Here is a 16,970-nt window from a genome sequence, read left to right on the forward strand (position 1 = left end):
TGAGACAGATATCCAGGCCCTGTATTCCACCACGGAAGCTTCCTGGTGATGTCAGATAACGCAAGACAGATGCTCCCCAGATTCGTGTTCCCAGCAGAAATTTGGAGACAGAGAATGAGATCTTTAAGGATCCAATGAGCTGCCTTCACTAGCCTCTCTCTTTAAATTTAGCTTTTTCAGTGAACTTCATTGTGGTGGAAAGGTTAGCAGCCTTGAAGAACAATATCCTCCTGTGATAGACTATTCCCGTGTTCACGCCCTAAAAGACACTTTTGTAATAATGTTTATCCAAGGTATGCCTTGTGAGGTATCATTTAAAAACTCATAATTTGCTGATCAGTAATGTCATGGCAAAATGCACGTAGCAGTGTTGTGTGTGAAGTTATAAAAATAAACTGAGATCACAACTAAAAGTAGGTTTTCCAGAGAAGTCTGGGGAGTGGCCAAACCAGTTCCTCAGAGACAGAGGGCAAGCTGATGCCTCAGCCAGGTATAAACAAGGCTAATGGGTCATTACCTGCTAGGTGGCTATTCTTTGGCAGAAAAGGAGGCGGGGAAAACATTTACATTTTAGCAAAGAAACAGCATGGAGTTCTTGTCCACACAGACTGCCTGTAGCTTTGTTCCCAGCTGGAAATGCTTCTCAGCAGGGGGACCGGCACCCCAAGACACCCCTTTCTCTCTGCCTATCGCATTCACTGGACCTAAAGAGAAAACGGAAGCAAGCGCTGGACTCTGGGGGAGGGATCCTGCCCTATGGGGTTTGGGGTTCAGAGAGACAGAAGATGGCTGAAAGCATGTGGTGAGAAATTTTGCTTGAATCGGATACAGTTTGTTAAGCTAGGTATTAGTAAACGTCTTATCTTTATTTTTCTTGTAATCATTTCGGACTGTTATGCCTCATTACTTGTATTAATTTAAAATGTCTCTCTTTGTAGCCAATACACTTGTTTTACTGTTTTATCTAATCCAGTGTGTGTAAATTGAAGTGTCTGAATAACTATTTGAATTAATAAGCTGGCTGATTGTTCCCATAAAGGAATAATAAACTTAAAATATTTTGTACTGTCCTGGAGAGGGCTGGGCCGCACAGGGCATACAGTGCTGGGGGGAAACCTGGGACTGGGGGTGTGTTGGGGTCACCCTACAGTATAACCAAGGCTGGTGACAGCCAGAGTGTAACCCAAGTGTGGCTGGCAGGCTGCAGTGACACCCAGTCACTCGGGATAGGGTTTGCATGCTGGGAGGCTGTTTGTGAGCGGCCCAGGTGGGAGCTACTTCAGCAAGTCATTGAAAGGCACCCAAGGCTGCAGGACAGGGGTGACACAGCTGCTCAACAGTCTAGATTGTACCTTGGTATGTCGCACCCATCTACGCACACACAGGTACAGAATGAGCATGTTTCACCCTCACCCCACCGTACTGTCTTGTCTTGTCCCCGAGTGGGTTGACCCCCCCCGGGGGATTAATAGATTATGAGGCTAGAAGGGACCATTCGGATCATCTTAATGTGAGCTCCTGTGTGACCCCAGGCTATAGAAAATCAGAGATTCCACTCTCCGTGCTCCTCTTGGGGCGGTGCTCTGTCTCCTACTGGTGGCTGGGTCACACCTAGAAGGCAACAGAGGGTTATGGTTTTACAACCAGAGAACCCAGGTCCAATTCCTGCTGCCGATGACCCAGGCAGGAAGGTGGTATTACGAGAACAACCCATTTCACCTAAGCCACTGAGTCCCCATCCGACAGCACTTTCAGGTGAGAAGAGCTGCAGCGGAGGCAAGTGCACCCATAGCAGGCAGAAGGCCAGAGAAGAGGCTGGCGAGGAAGAAAGCTCTCCTGCAAAAACAGCCATTGCTGGTCCTCGGTGCCTTCAGGTATGGGTCCAAAGTAAGCCAGGTGCTGCTCCAGGCCCTCCCTGGTGGTTCCTTAGTGCATAGCAAGCGAGTCAGAGCTGTGCGCCGCTCACCTCGGTAGGCAGACATCCTTTCTGCGGGACCCCACTGGGCTGAGCAAAACAAGGAAGTGGCGGGGTTCGCCCCTGTGAGTGAGCTTGGCAGGATTCATGGCAGTGGAGAGGTCACGCAGAGAGGTGGCTGTCTCAGAGAGACAGAAGAGAGTAAGACAGAAGAATAAATATCTGGACAGCAAAGCAGGATGCTGATCTACCTTCTCCTTCACCAGGCTCCCACCTCATTAGGTGGGCGAATTTACACTGCCAGCTCCCTGCTTCGTTGTGAGCGCAGCCACCTGCCTTCTTGATGGGAAATGATGTCGGGAAATTACAGGTATTTTCAATTTACCCTAATCTCATTTAAAAATGTGCAATTCAAATGACAATAAAGGCAGCACAGTTGGGAATATAAATGAGATGTGCTAACACAACAGCCCAGAGATATATAGCCCGCTCCTAATTCATTTGCAGGTGTCCTGACACTTCCCCATTGTTATGCAACAACAGCTAATCACCTTCCTTTGTTAAGTATGAATCACACTTCTCTTTAGTAGCTTCCCCATTGTTTGATGGTTTAGTAGCTGTGTTTAGGATTTATAGAGGAGCCTCTATGTATGAAAAGGAGCAGGGCTCCCTTCTGCACTTAAAAAAATGTAGATAAAAAGGAGAAAATGAATTAAAAAGTCTTTGATCTTTCCTGTCACAAATGGGATTGTGTTGCCTAATGCTCCGGTAACGTTCCAGAGATTCCCCATAACAAAGGGAGACACCTGCAAATATTTTTTTTAAAGACATTTACATAAATGATAACTCATCATAATGTAATGCCACTCGGTTACAATTATAATTCCTTCCTGGCTGCTTGTAATTAATTCGAATGATTGAATTGACTTGCCCCAGCCGGCAGCCAACTGGGAGGAGCGTATACACACATGCACACACATATTGCATAGTCTCATTTGCCAAACATTATTTGGTATGAACAGGATCAAGACTACTGGCCTGGGTCCCGATTCAGCAAGGCAAATGCTTGTCTTTGAGCCCCTGAGTACCTCATTGGCTTCAGTGATGTGGGGGTATGTTTCACTGCAGAGTTAGCAAGGGTGTTGTCCCTAATCCCCCTCTTGTCTGCACACAGAACCCTCTCACCTGAGTTCGGTGGTGCTTTAAACCCAGGCCAGCTGGCCTGGCGAGGGGTATAGGCTACAGCCCAGATGCTGCTTCCTTTAGTAGTGAGGACACAGGCTACATTCCTTGCATCAGGGCTTTGGAGTGGAGCCCGGAGCAGCTCTGGAGCAGTGGAGCTGCAGGTTTTTGCCTGGAGCTGGAGCGGAGCCGGAGCCCAGCTCCAAAGCCCGGCCTTGAATGCCAGTAGTCCTCCAATTCTCCCCTTGTGCTCAAAAGGACAGACACATTCTCTCACACTTCTTTGGAAAAGAAACTGAGCTGCTCAGCTGAGGGCAGCTTTAAGAAGCATGGGATATGCCCACAGAAGTCCTAGCACCCCACATGGGGGAAGAGCAGCACCAATGAAGATGCAGTCATGCAGGGTAGGGTGGTGCAGGATGATTGCTCACATTTGGGCTAGGCTAGCCTAGCCTAGGTGCTGATCACCTGAGTTAACACTGCAGTGAAGGCAGACCCTTAGATACGTGCTTAAGAACCTTGCTGGATCTCCATTGACTCCATTACTCTGCTTTGGGGGGAGAATCAAAGCTTACACATGCAGGGCATGTTTGGAGCTGGAAGCAGGGAAAAAGAAAATATATGCTGCCTCCAGGAACCCAAGGAGCAGGGGAAGTACAAGCAGAGGGGCAGACTCATGCCCTTGCTGATGTTGACCAGTACCCTGTACGGTGCTGTGAAACAGAAGGGTATCAGTGTCTGACCAAAGCTGGAGTCCTCTGCAGTGCCATGCAACTGGCCCACCATCCACCTGCAGCGGAAGTTTGGTGTGTGACCTCCTTGAGAGAGAGAGAGAGAGAGACCTCCTTGCTCTGAACAGCCATGTCAGTGGGTGGGAAGTGAGAGAGAGAGTGTGTGTGTGTGTGTGTGTGTAAGCTGTCAGGGACACGTGTTTATGGAGTATGGATGGAGGTTCCCTGTTAATCAGTAGGAGGAAGCAATCTGTGTGGTGCCCCGGTGTAGGCTGAGGAACAAACGAAGCAGTCATGATTCCCTGTGGGTTGGATGGTTTCACCAGAGAGCCTGGTGCAACTCCTATTCCACCCTATTGCAGCACTGACATCTTGAGCTGTCTTGTTGAGGGGAAGGCCCTCTTCAAGGGGGCCCCCATGGCCACAGGTTTGGCAGCATCATTTGAAAGAGCGCTGATTCTAACATGCACTGAGTGGAGGGGGAGGAAGAGCAGCAAGCCAGCACCTTCTGCCCATCTAGGGGAGAAACCACCATGACAAATGGGAGACTCATGGCCCCTTCAGTACCCGCTCGCTGTTACGTCCTGCAATGCTACGGCTTACGTGTGGAAAGCAGCGATCTGGTTAGAGACACAGCAAACTGGGAACAGTTACGAGGCAAAGGTGCTGGGAGAGCTCTCGCACTAATGTCCATGAAATGCTTACAGATCCCTGCATGAAAGTTGGCTCATAGCTACCTTAATCCCCTCCACCCTCCTGGCCACCTTGAGCCTCTGCTCACCCCAAGACCAATTCTCGTCTCCACCCACTCTCGCCTTGAGCAGAAGGATGGTTTGACAGCCCAGCTGACAGCTTGGGACTCAGGAAATGTAAGTTCAATTCTTTGCATTAATGTCTGTGACCTTACCCAAGTCACTTAGTCTTTCTGTGCATCAGTTCCCGCTCTGTACAATAGGGGAACATAGCCCAGCCCTGCCCTGCATCCCAGGCATGTTGAGAGTATAAATATGGTCTGAAGTCCTCAGATACGCTGGTGCCAGGGGCGGCTATTACATCGGTTAAAATCCCACGCCCCCCGACCTTGCTGTCACTGACTTGCTCTGAATTCTCATTCCTTTACCTCCATCTCACTTAAAGAAAAGCACAATCCTCTAGGCCCATTAAAAAAGGCATCAAAATGAGCAACCACCTGGTATATGGAGGCGCTGAGCTTCCCCAAACGGGTCTGGCGAAGCAGCAAGCCAGCCCGTCTCCACCCTGGCACGCAGGATGTGAATTTCAATACAGCCACTGGGCTCTGGCAGTATAAATAGTTTATGGCATATCAAACTATTCAACATGATTTTAATCCCACTTGTGATGTTCAGTGCATAACTCACAGGAGGCTGGCTTTGATGTGGCTGGTGGAACGGAAATCACATTGAACAGATGTTCCAGCTGGAGTCACTTAGTGTTTCCATTACAAACCCTGGTGGGGCTTTGGGTTGGTTTTTTGGAAGGGGAGAGGGGGGTTATGACTCAGCTATTTTATTTGGAAGGCAGATCCTGAATCCAGATGTGTTGTATTTAAAGCAAACTTTCTTTCCCATCAGACAGCCTAGCCCTCCGCACTCCTCTCAATCGCTGGATGGGGAGAGCAGGTTTGTTATGATGTGAGAACATTTTTTGATGCTCTTTTAAATGAAAAAAATCAGAAGTTGATTTGCTATCAAGTGATTTCTTGGGCTGTTGGTTCATGGGATGGACTCGCTCCTTGGAGTGCTTATTGTTAAAGGAAAGGTCTTTCAGTCTGGGACAGTAACTACGGTGCAGCTATATCAAAGCTAACATTCGGCATAGCCTGTGCAGTAGAAACTGGACTATGCAGATGCCAGGCCAAATCCTCTGGGTGACATAGGTGCCATAGAAGGTCTGGGTTTCAGTGGAATGACTCGGACTGTGAGGAGGGAGGCCAGGAGGTTCAAAGTGCTGTGTGTTATGGAGATGTGCTCTCCTCTGGCCATAGCATGCATTGAGCAGTTAGGAGTAGGGATGGGCTAGGGGACCATAGGGCTGCAGATCTGCAGCTCTGCGGAGGTTTTGGCCAAATCCGCTGTGAAAAGGGCGTGCAGCAGGGAGTGGTGCTTGCCGAGTCTGGGCCATCAGCAAGGAGGCTCTGAGCCCCCACGCTGACTCCTTGCTATCTCTAGCTTCAGGAAGAGCCGTGCTCACATGCTGAAGCTGTGATGTCAGGGCATTGCTCCCTGCCCACTGGTGATGGTGCTGGTGGGGGGATTCTACCAGGCAGAGGGGAAACCCAGGGCATTAATGCTGATGGCATGGTTAGGGGAAGGAGGGACGCTGCTGCCCAGTCTCACCCGAATCCCATGGGGTTCCCACACAGGCTTTTGCAGGGTCAGTGGGGAATGTTCCAGCCCTGGGAGAAGCACCAACCTTCCCCTACAGATTAGGCATGGGGTAGCCAGATTCTCAGCATCTCCACCCCTGGAGTGTTTAGATTTTAATGCTCTGAAAATGCCTGTTTTAAAAGCAATTCTTACCGGAGTAGCCATCCACCAATCCGTGACTAGTGGCTTCTACTGAGTTAGCCCTGCCTATTATGCAAATAAGGAGGCAGATCTATGCAGACCTCTGCTTGAGTGCCTAAACTAGCCTCTTTAAGAGTAAGACACGGACCAGTGGCTCCAGTCTTTCTGCCTTCTGTCTTCTCCAGCTACCATGACCTGGCTATATTCTGCTTTCTCCTTGGTCTTCTCCATGCATGCAAGTTTGGTGAATAATAATCAGATATTTAAAACAGGGTGGACACTGGATTTTCCATGTTGTGGGAAATTCCAAGATTTTGGATTTTTTTCCAATTCCGAAACTGGAATGAAAACAAAACCAATACAAACTTTGCCATGAAACAAAATTTCAGGGGAAAAAAAAAATCATTTCACAGCAATCAAAAGGTTTTGTTTCAAATTTTGTCTTTTTTTTTTTAAAATTATATTAGTGGCTGCGTGGATGGTGTCGGCAGGAGGGCTTTGGCTTTCTCAGCCCTGGTATGCTGTTCCGAGAAGGACTGCTGAGCAGAGATGGGGACTACTTAGCAAGGAAGAAGAAGATGGGGAGGGATAGCTCAGTGGTTTGAGCATTGGCCTGCTAAACTCAGGGTTGTGAGTTCAATCCTTGAGGGAGCCATTTAGGAATCTAGGGCAAAAATCTGTCTGGGGATTGGCCCTGCTTTGAGCAGGGGATTGGACCAGATGACCTCCTCCCTTCCAACCCTGATATTCTATGAATCTTTGGATACAGACTGGCTAACTTAGTGAGGCAGGCTTTAAACTAGGTTCAACATGAGCAAGAGACACAAGCTCCCTGGTAAGTCCAAAACATGGAGACCTGGGTGAAGGGTCGGAATCTGGGGGAACATGGACAATCACAGCAGGGATAAAGGAGCAAGGAGGAACTATAGAGGGGAAATCTAATATACATTGTAGATGTCTGTATACTAATGCAAGAAGCATGGGGAACAAACAGGAAGAACTAGAAATTCTAGTGAATAACCATACTTACGACATAATTGGCATCACAGAGACTCGGTGGGCTAATTCACGACTGGAATATTGCTCTAGAAGGGTACAGCTTGTTCAGGATGTACAGGCTGGGAAAAAGGGAGGAGGTATTGTCTTGGATAGCAAAGACATATACACTTTGGTCGAGATAGAAGTGGGAGGTATACCTCTTGAGAGTCTTAGGGTAAAGATAAAAGGGGCAAAAAATAAGGGTGATGTCACGGTAGGGTCTACTTAGACCACCTAACCAGGAAGAAGAGATAGATGAGGCTGTTTTTAAAACAACAAAATCATCCAAAGCACAGGACTTGATGGTGATGGAGGATTTCAACTACCCAGACACCTGTTGGGAAAATAATATAGCGGCGCTCAGATTATCCAAAAAGTTCTTGCAATGCATTGGAGATAACTTTTTATTACAGAAGGTGGAGAAAGTGACTGGCGAGAGGCTGTTCTAGATTGCATTCTGACAAATGGAGGAACTGGTTGAGAATTTGAAGGTGGACGGCAGCATGGGTGAAAGTGATCACAAAATGATAGAGTTCATTATTCTAAGGAATGGTAGGAGGGAAAACAGCTGAATAAAGACAACAGACTTCAAGAAGGCAGACTTTAGAACACTCAGAATTGGTAGGTAACATCCCATGGGAAGCAAGTCTAAGGGAAAAGAATTCAGGCCAGTTGGCAGTTTTTTACAGAAACGTTATTAAGGGCACAACAGCAAACTATCCCAATGCATAGGAAAGAGATGAAGTATGGTAAGAGACCATCCTGGCTTAATCAGGAGATCTTCAATGATGTGAAACTCAAAAGAGAGTCATACAAAAAGTGGAAACTAGGTCAAATTATGAAGGATGAATATTAAAAAAATTAACGCAAGCAGGTAGGGACAAAATTAGAAAAGCAAAGGCAAATAATGACATTAAACTAGCTAGGGACATAAAGAGTAACAAGAAAACATTTTACAAATACATGACAAGCAAGAGGAAGACTAATGACGGGGTAGGCCCACTGCTCAATGAGGAGGGAAAGACAATAACAGAAAACACAGCAATGGTCAAAGTGTTAAATGCCTGTTCTGTTTCAGTTTTCACCAAAAAAGTGTTAGCGGTGAATGGATGACTAACACAGTGAACATCACTGTAAATGGGGTAGGATCTGAGGCTAAAATAGGAAAAGAACAAGTTAAGAATTTCTTAGACAAGTCAGATGTCTTCAAGTCAGTAGAGCCTGATGAAATACGTCCTAGAATACTTGAAGAACTGGCTGAAAAGATTTCTGAGCCATGAGTGATTATCTTTGTGAACTCATGGAGGACAGGAGAGATCCCAGAGGACAGATAAAAGAGCTAATATAGGACCTATCTATAAAAAAGGGAATAAGGACAATCCAGGGAATTACAGACCAGTCAGCTTAATTTTGGTACCTGGAAAGATAATGGAGCAAATAATCGAACAATCAATATGTAAGTACCTAGAAGAAAATAAGGTAAGTAACAGTCAACATGGATCTGTCAGGAACAAACCATGTCAAACCAACCTAATATCCTTCTTTGACAGGGTAACAAGCCTGGTGGATAGAGGGAAGCAGTACATGTGATCTATCTTGACTTGAATAAGGCTTTTGATACTGTCTCACATGACCTTTTTATAAACAAACTACAGAAATATAGCCTAGACGAACCTACTATATGGTGGGTGCACAACTGGTTGGAAAAGTGTACTCAGAGTGCAGTTATCAGTGGCTCACAATCAAGCTGGAAGGGCATATTGAGTGTGGCCCTGCAGGGATCTGTCCCGGGTTTGGTGCTATTCAATATCTTCATAAATTATTTGGATAATGCCACAGAGCATACTTAGAGAGTAAAGTTTGCAGATGATACCAAGATGGGACGGGTTGCAAGTGCTTAGGAGGACAGGATTAGAATTTGAAATGATCTTGACAAACTGGAGAAATAGTTTGAAGTAAATAGGATGAAATTCAATAAGGACAAATGCAAGATACTAAACTTAGGAAGGAACAATCAATTACACAAATACAAAATGGGAAATGACTTCCTAGGAAGGAGTTCTGCAGAAAGGGATCCGGGGGTCATAGTGGATCACAAACTAAATACGAATCAACAATGTAATACTTCTGCAAAAAAAGCAAACATAATTCTGGAATGTATTAGCAGGAGTGTTGTAAGCAAGACACGAGAAGTAATTCTTCCACTCTACTTAGCACTGATAAGGCCTCAACTGGAGTATTGTGTCCAGTTCTGGGCACCACGCTTTGGGAAATATGTGGACCAATTCAAGAAAGTCCTGAGGAGAGCAACAAAAACGATTAAAGGTTTAGAAAACATGACCTACAAGGAAAGAAAATTGGATGTGTTTAGTCTGGTGAAGAGAAGACTGAGAGGGGGGATATGGTAATAGTCTTCAAGTACCGAAAAGACTGTTATAAAGAGGAGGGTGATAAATTGTTCTCCTTAACCACTGAGAAATAGTAATGGGCTTAAATTGCACCAAGGGAGATTTAGGTTGGACATTAGGAAAAACTTCCTACATGTCAGGGTAGCTAAGTGCTGGAATAAATTGCCTAGAGAGGTTGTGGAATCTCCGTCATTGGAGCTTTTTAAGAGCAGGTTAGACAAACACCTGTCAGAGATGGTCTGGATAATACTTAGTTCTGCCTCACACCTGTCGAGGTCCCTTCCAGTCCTACATTTTTACGATTACAAAAAATAAAAAAATTGAAATGAAAAGTCATTTTTAAATGGGAAATCAAAATGCTCCATTCCTCCCCACCCCAAACAAAATGTTGTCAAAATGGACATTAAATGTTTCCCTTTTGACAAATCCAAAGGGAAAGCATTCCATCGGGAAACCTCCAGCCAGCTCCACTGCTATTACATGGTACCATCTGAGAAGCCGATGGAGCCGTGCGAACAGACGGTAACATAATGGCATACACACAAGGTAGCAGAGTTGGGGGAGGGTGCAAGGAATAGGTCATTTTGGCATCTTCTGACTTTTAAGTGCTTAGCCCTGATATTCAGCAACTGTGATATTCTTTTAATGTAGTTTCTTAACGGAATTGTCTAGGTTAAAACAGTTCTATAAATGGGTTTATTTCTCTAGACATCCCGGGATAGTCTGGGGAGATCCTCCCCTCTGGGATCCTTTACATCTGTAAAAAGAACTGGAGTAGTATAAAGGGGCCCTAAAAGCCCCATAACTGGCCAGGGGAGGATTCTTCCAGTGCAGGCACTGTGGAAAACCACCATCAGATTGCCCTTCGAGTGGAGGAACCCCTTGCAAGCCCATGTGGAGGGGACACTCTGGGGGTAGGGCTAGGGATGGGAGAACGTGTTGTGGGCGGGTCTGCAGCACACTGTGTGGATAGTGGGCAGTACTGACAGGGCAATCTGGGCAGGTTGTGGCAATGCACATAGGCTCCCAGAGCTGTTTTAGGATATGCCAGGGGGCCTTCCAGCTCTTAGAGCAGCCCAGGCTTGGGAGGGTGCATCAAGCCACCTTAGCCCTGCCTTGCCCCAGGGAAAACAGGCGCAGCACAGAATCTCACGCAAGATGCACAGTGAACGCAAGGACTTCTACTTGTCAGGATGCTGAAAACTTTCTGTGGTGGGTGCACAATTTTTTCACAGGTCAATGCTCATTACATTAGACAGCAAAAACTCAGTTCTTCCAGGGGTAGGGTGCACAGACCCCGAACTCATCAAAATCCATGGAACTACTCAGGTGCTTCAGAACAGAGTACTCAGCACCTTGCAGGATGGAGCTCAGAGTGGGGCAGGAGATGCTGCCTAGCTCATTGTACCATGCATGCATGGACTGGGCTACAGACTACAGACTGCTTCTCAGTCGCACTAAGACCCCTTTACACTGCTGTGGCAGTCCAAAGGCTCAGGAAGGAAGGTTCACCCACATTACGGCTCTTTTAGACTGGTGGGGTGTTTGTAAAAGAGCCTTGCTGTCATTGAGAATCGGGCTAACAGTACCACCTGTATGTGAAACTGGATATCCAAACCCTCCAACTCACTCAAATCAAACCCAATTTTCCCAGCAACACGTTTCTTCAATGCGGGCTATTTCCAAGCCAAATTTCAATTCTCAGACCCCAGCCATTTTGATGCTGAAGCTGTTTAAATAAAGTGATCCAAGCATTTTTTGGTTTCTATAATGGGGACTGGGAATGTTTCCTTCTGTCCTCTCATTCAAAAAAGGTCAGACATTTTTTGCTCAAACTACCCGGCGGGGGAGGGGGGAGAGGGAGAAATCAGGCAGAGATTGTAACTGGAAAGTGTCAGCCTGGGACATGAAAGGTTTGGAACATTGTGGAGAATTGAAAACAAGGGGTTAAAATGGAAACATTCATGCTACTTTAGTTATAGCTGTCACTGATGCACCAGCTGGAGCACCCCCCTCCCCCCCATGCACATGAGACTGACCGGGGAACCCAAAGCCCATGCACCATCCAAGTCCTAGCTCTGCACAGAGGGATTTGACATCCCCTCCCCATTGCAGAGAGCCCTGCCAGAGCCTTATGCACTATGTATCCGCCCACTTTAACTCCTAGGGCTTGCTTCTGCACTGCCATGCACAATGCAAAGTCACTGACACCAGTGCCGAGCAGCGGTATACAACACTCCCCTTCTAACTGGGCAGCATTTCACATCTGCTTTGCACAGATATCACAATGACGAGGGCCATATAAAGTACCTGGGTGCATAGCTAGCTAGGTAGACAGAATGAAAAGGGAGAGCTAGTGAGAGAGTGTGCGCGAGCAGGTAGCTTAATAGCTAGATGGACTTCAATGACGACACAGGCCCTGCTACATCTGAGTGGCCAGAGGTGGCTGCAAGTAGCCAGGTGTGGTTCCTTGGTCCCGGGCCGCTTGGTCCTGGCAGGCATTAGAGCAGCAGGATGACAACTCTAAATTCCACTGCTGATGTCAGCTCCATAAGGGAGCCAGTCGAGGCCCTAGCATAGTAGAGTTTGGCTTCCTCACGTCCCCTCCCATCTTGGCCCCACTTTGTCTACTGGCATGCCCCCTCCTCCTGCTTATCCCAGTAAAGGAGCTGGTGTAGGAGGCAGTTATGCCGCCTCCAGCAGCTTAATACCTACATAGGGAAAATTCCTCAGGGGGATCTCCAGCCAATTTAAGTTCAGTGGAAAGTGAATGTAGACAAGTGGAAAATCCATCTCTCAGAGCGTAAGGCAATGGGGAACCAGGCTGTGCATGCTGAAGGGATGCAGACGGGCTGGAGTACGCTCTGTCTTCAGGGGTGAAATTCACCCCAGCGCAGGCTGATTAATCTGTCTTGCTGTTATTATACCCCTCCATCTTCCATCCAGCGCTGTTAAATTGATATCCTCATTAGAGCCCATTAAAAGTAACATTCTTTTAATGGCTGGATAGGATATTATTATTATTACTTTCACAGCATGGTGTATATAATGGTTTGGAGTAGAAATTGGTCTTCTTTATTGGGTCTCTCCCTTTTGAAATGGATTCCACCATGCTCAGGGATTCAGATCACGTTGCCTGCCCCGTTCTATACGGCGCAGTCTAATGATGTATCTGGCTTTCTGTTGTTATTAGTGTGTGTGTGTGTGTGGGGTGTGCATGTGCAACTGTTGTAGCCGATTGCTATCTGTGAAATAACCCGTGCCATTATCTCATCTGATCTCACCGATTCTGTCAGGACATACTACAGAGCGACCCAAGAACCTGTTAATCTTCCAGAACAAAAGCCGGGAGTCTTAAATGGAGAATTTTCTGCTGCACTCAACTTTGCTCAGCTAGTTTTAATTGGACTCTGGAAAGCAGCTGGCAGCCTAACACTTAACACCCTGCAATTGCAAATTGTTGGCAAATGCAGCTGCAAGAATTGTGTGTGCAGATGAAGTGGGGCTGGGGGAGGGGCCAGCCGGAGCCTGACAGCAGCTGATAGTGAAAGGGAGTTAGGGTGGGTGCATCTCAGATAGCTGCATTCTCCCAGACTGAAATCTATACTTAGGGGATCTATATAAAGTTTGGCCAGTCTTGTTCTCTGCATGTGCCTGTTCGCATCAGCTGGAGTTTTAAACAAGCCACATTAGACTGGGACTGAATGAGACTGGGATATTTTTGCAAGCCTTTAAAAAGCTGTAGGTGGGGGAATCATAGACATGGCTTCAGAAGTTCTGTGTTGTGGGCTAGGTCACTCCGTCATGGGGATAGGTATTATAGTAAATTGTTCCAATGGTTGATCACTCTCACTCTGGAAATAAGGTGTAAAAATTCAAGTCTCAATTTGTCTAGCTTCAACTTCCAACCATTGGATCATGTTAAACCCTTCTCTGATAGATTGAAGAGCCCATTATTAAGTATTTGTTCCCCATGTAGGTACTTACAGATTGATCAAGTCACCCTTTAACCTTCTCTTTGTTAAGCTAAATAAGTTGAGCTCCTAGACCAGGGGTGGGCAAACTTTTTGGTCCGAGGGCCACAACTGGGTATGGAAATGGTATGGCGGGCTATGAATGCTCACGAAATTGGCAGTTGGGGTGTGGAAGGATTATCTATAGGGTTACCATACATCCAGATTTTCCCGGACATGTCCGGCTTTTTGGGCTCCAAATCCCCGTCCGGGGGGAAATCCCAAAAAGCCGGACATGTCCGGGAAAATTGGGACATGCGGGCGGCAGTGCTGGGCCGGGGACCGGGGGCGCCGAGCGCCGGGGGCCAGCGGGGCCGGGGGTGCCGGGGGCACAGAGCGCCAGCGGGGCTGGGGACCAGGGGGGTCGGGGGCGCCGAGCGCCAGTGGGGCCGGGGGCCGGTGGGGCCGAGCGCCGGGGGTTCCGGGGACCGGGGGCACCGAGCGCCGGGGGCCGGCGGGGCCGAGCGCTGGTGGGGCCGGGGACCGGGGGGCCAGGGCCAGCGGGGCCGGGGACTGGGGGCGCCGAGCGCAAGCGGGGCCGAGGGCCGGCGGGGCCGAGCGCCGGGGGCACCGAGGGCCGGTGGGACCGGGGGGGGCGCTCGGCCGGGGGTCCGGGGTCCGGGGGGGGTGCTGAGCGGGCCGGGGGGTGCTTGGCCGGGGGGGGGGTGCTGAGCGGGGCGGGGGGCCGGCGGGGCTGGGGGGTGCTCGGCTGGGGGTCCGGGGACCGGCAGTGCTGGGCGGGCCGGGGGTGCTTGGCCCGAGCCGACCCAGGCTGGAAATGCCGGGGGGGCCAGCCTGGGCCGCGCCTCCTCCCCCCACACTCCCGCTTACCTGCTTCAGGCTTCCCGCGAATCAAATGTTCGCAGGAAGCAGGGGAGGGGGCGGAGTTGGGGCGGGGACTTTGGGGAAGGGGCGGAGTTGGGGTGTGGGCAGGGCTGGGGCGGGGTCCCCTGGAGTGTCCTCCTTTTGGAGGCTCAAAATATGGTAACCCTAATTATCTAGGCTGGGACTAAGAGATTCGGAGGGCGGAAGGTGGATCAGGGCGGGGCGGGGGTTGGGAGGGGATCAGGTGCAGACTCTGGGTGGTGCTTACCTCAAGCAGCTCCCAGAAGCAGCAGCAGCATGTCCCCCCTCCAGCTCCTACATGGAGGTGCGGCCAGACAGCTCAGCATGCTGCCCAGTCCGCAAGTGCTGCCCCTGCAGCTCCCATTGGCCACATTTCCCAGCCTATGGGAGCTGTGGGGTCGGTGCTTGGGGTGGGGGCAGCATGCAGAGCCCCCTGGCTGCCCCTACCTGTAGGAGCTGGAGGGGGGACATGCCACTGCTTCCAGGAGCCACGTGGAACGTGGCAAGCCCCCGACCCTGCTCCCCGGCTGGAGTGCTGGAGCAGAACAAGCCCCGGACCCTGCTCCCCGGCGGGAGCTCAAGGACCGCATTAAAACATCTGGAGGGCTGGATGCGGCCCCCTGGGCCGTAGTTTGTCCACCTCTGTCCTAGACTATTATAAGAAGACAGGTTTTCTAACCCTTTAAACTATAAGCAACGATGGCCCGGATGCTTCTCTAAATCCACGTACAGAGCCTTTAGCCTCTAAGTCATGGGTTCGAATCCAGATCATGTTGTATCACTGGTGAATGAACCTGCTTCTATCACCTGTGCCTTACATGTAATAGGTCGGTGGCCTCAGACAGGTGTCCAGTCAACAATACCACCATCATAATTGGCATGGTTGCTGGTGACACTACAAACAGACTATGGAGGGCATACGCATGGAGACCTAGGTACTCCCGCAGCTAGGGACAGGCTGAGCAGTTTGTGTAGAATCAGAATCTCTGCTCTCAAGCTGAATCTCAGCAAGTCAAGGTACTCCCCCACCCCCCTTTATTTGGTTCACTTTCTTGCTGCTTCTGCGGTTGTTGGTTCTGAGAAAATCTCAGGATACCCTGAGAACGGCCCTTCTGGTGGGATCTAGCCTGGGATCCCCGCTCTCAGGAGACAGCCTGTCTACATGGAACATTCAGATCAGTTTTGCAGCCCCAAGGATTTTCAAGAGACTGGAGAAGTTCCGGGGAGATGTCCGGACTTCTGAGTGCTGTGTCAGATCAGCGCCCTGAACTGACCACCACTGGCTACTCGTACGACTGCAAATACAGAGATAGGCTGGAGCCAAACCCCAAATTCAGAGCCTGATCTGGTTCAGAACTTTGCACTTAGGGCCCCACTCAAGCCAAACTCAGTCATTCAGGAACCAGGGAATCCCCAGGGCAGCGCAGCATTAGAAATACACATAGCTGGACCGGCCGGACAAACACTCACGCTGTATGTCGATGGTGACGGATGTCTCCTTCCCGCTGGGAATGGCTTTGTTGGTGGCCCGGCAGACGATGTTCTGCCCATTCTCGATGTCGGAGGGGCCGATAAAAAGAGTGCTCACGATGCTCTCCCTCTTGCCATCTCGGAGAAGCGTCTGCAGGGGTAGAAGCAGGGACAAAACTCGCTTACTCCTGAAAGGGGCAATACATTCTTTACTCTTAGCTGTGTTTATTATGTTAGAGCTTAGGGACCAACAAGCATGAAGCCAGGTTGTGGTAGTGGTAGGCACTGTACAGAGAGACAGAGCGGTAGACAGTCCTTGCCTGAAAAGCTTACAATCTAAAAGACAGCAATTCCTATGGGGTTTGCAAAGGAGCTAATGGGGGTTAGGTGCACAAATTCCAATGAATTTCAATGGGAGTTGGGTGCTTAACTCCGATAGGCTCCTTTGAAACCATGCAGTGCCTTGCACCCGAGGATGACAGCTCTGGTGAAATTCATCCCACTCACCAACCTAGGCAGGGAGACGTTTGTATTGTCAATTGAACAGACCTTGCAGCCATCAGGGGTTTCCCAGCCGGTGGCCTGCTTCTTGCTCCTTGTGTCACCTTGCACACTTGTGCCAAGCAAGTGTGAGATGCTGCCATGCCAATCCAGTAGCATTTCACACCCACTTTGCACAACAGGAAATGAGCACATATGCTGCCGGGCAGTGCGGGATCAGGCCCTGAAGACTACAAGGGACCATATGATTCCCAGAGAAGCAGCATAAAGTCACCAATCGCTGCAATGCATTGCACTGTGCAAACTGCAATTCTGCCTCCAGTGAAGTTTGCTTAGAG

At 49.0% G+C, this 16,970-nt stretch overlaps 1 protein-coding gene across 1 annotated transcript in view; it reads right to left on the reverse strand.

The window, feature by feature from the left end:
* KIRREL3 (kirre like nephrin family adhesion molecule 3) overlaps positions 1-16,970 on the reverse strand; it is a 709,139-nt gene that overhangs the window by 160,433 nt on the left and 531,736 nt on the right. Inside the window, exon 6 of the mRNA XM_054005253.1 lies at positions 16,132-16,282. Coding sequence (XP_053861228.1) covers positions 16,132-16,282 — 151 coding nt within the window. The remainder of the gene's footprint in view (positions 1-16,131; positions 16,283-16,970) is intronic.

The sequence above is a fragment of the Malaclemys terrapin genome, chromosome 15 (assembly GCF_027887155.1).
Source record: "Malaclemys terrapin pileata isolate rMalTer1 chromosome 15, rMalTer1.hap1, whole genome shotgun sequence".
Lineage (NCBI taxonomy): Eukaryota > Metazoa > Chordata > Testudines > Emydidae > Malaclemys > Malaclemys terrapin.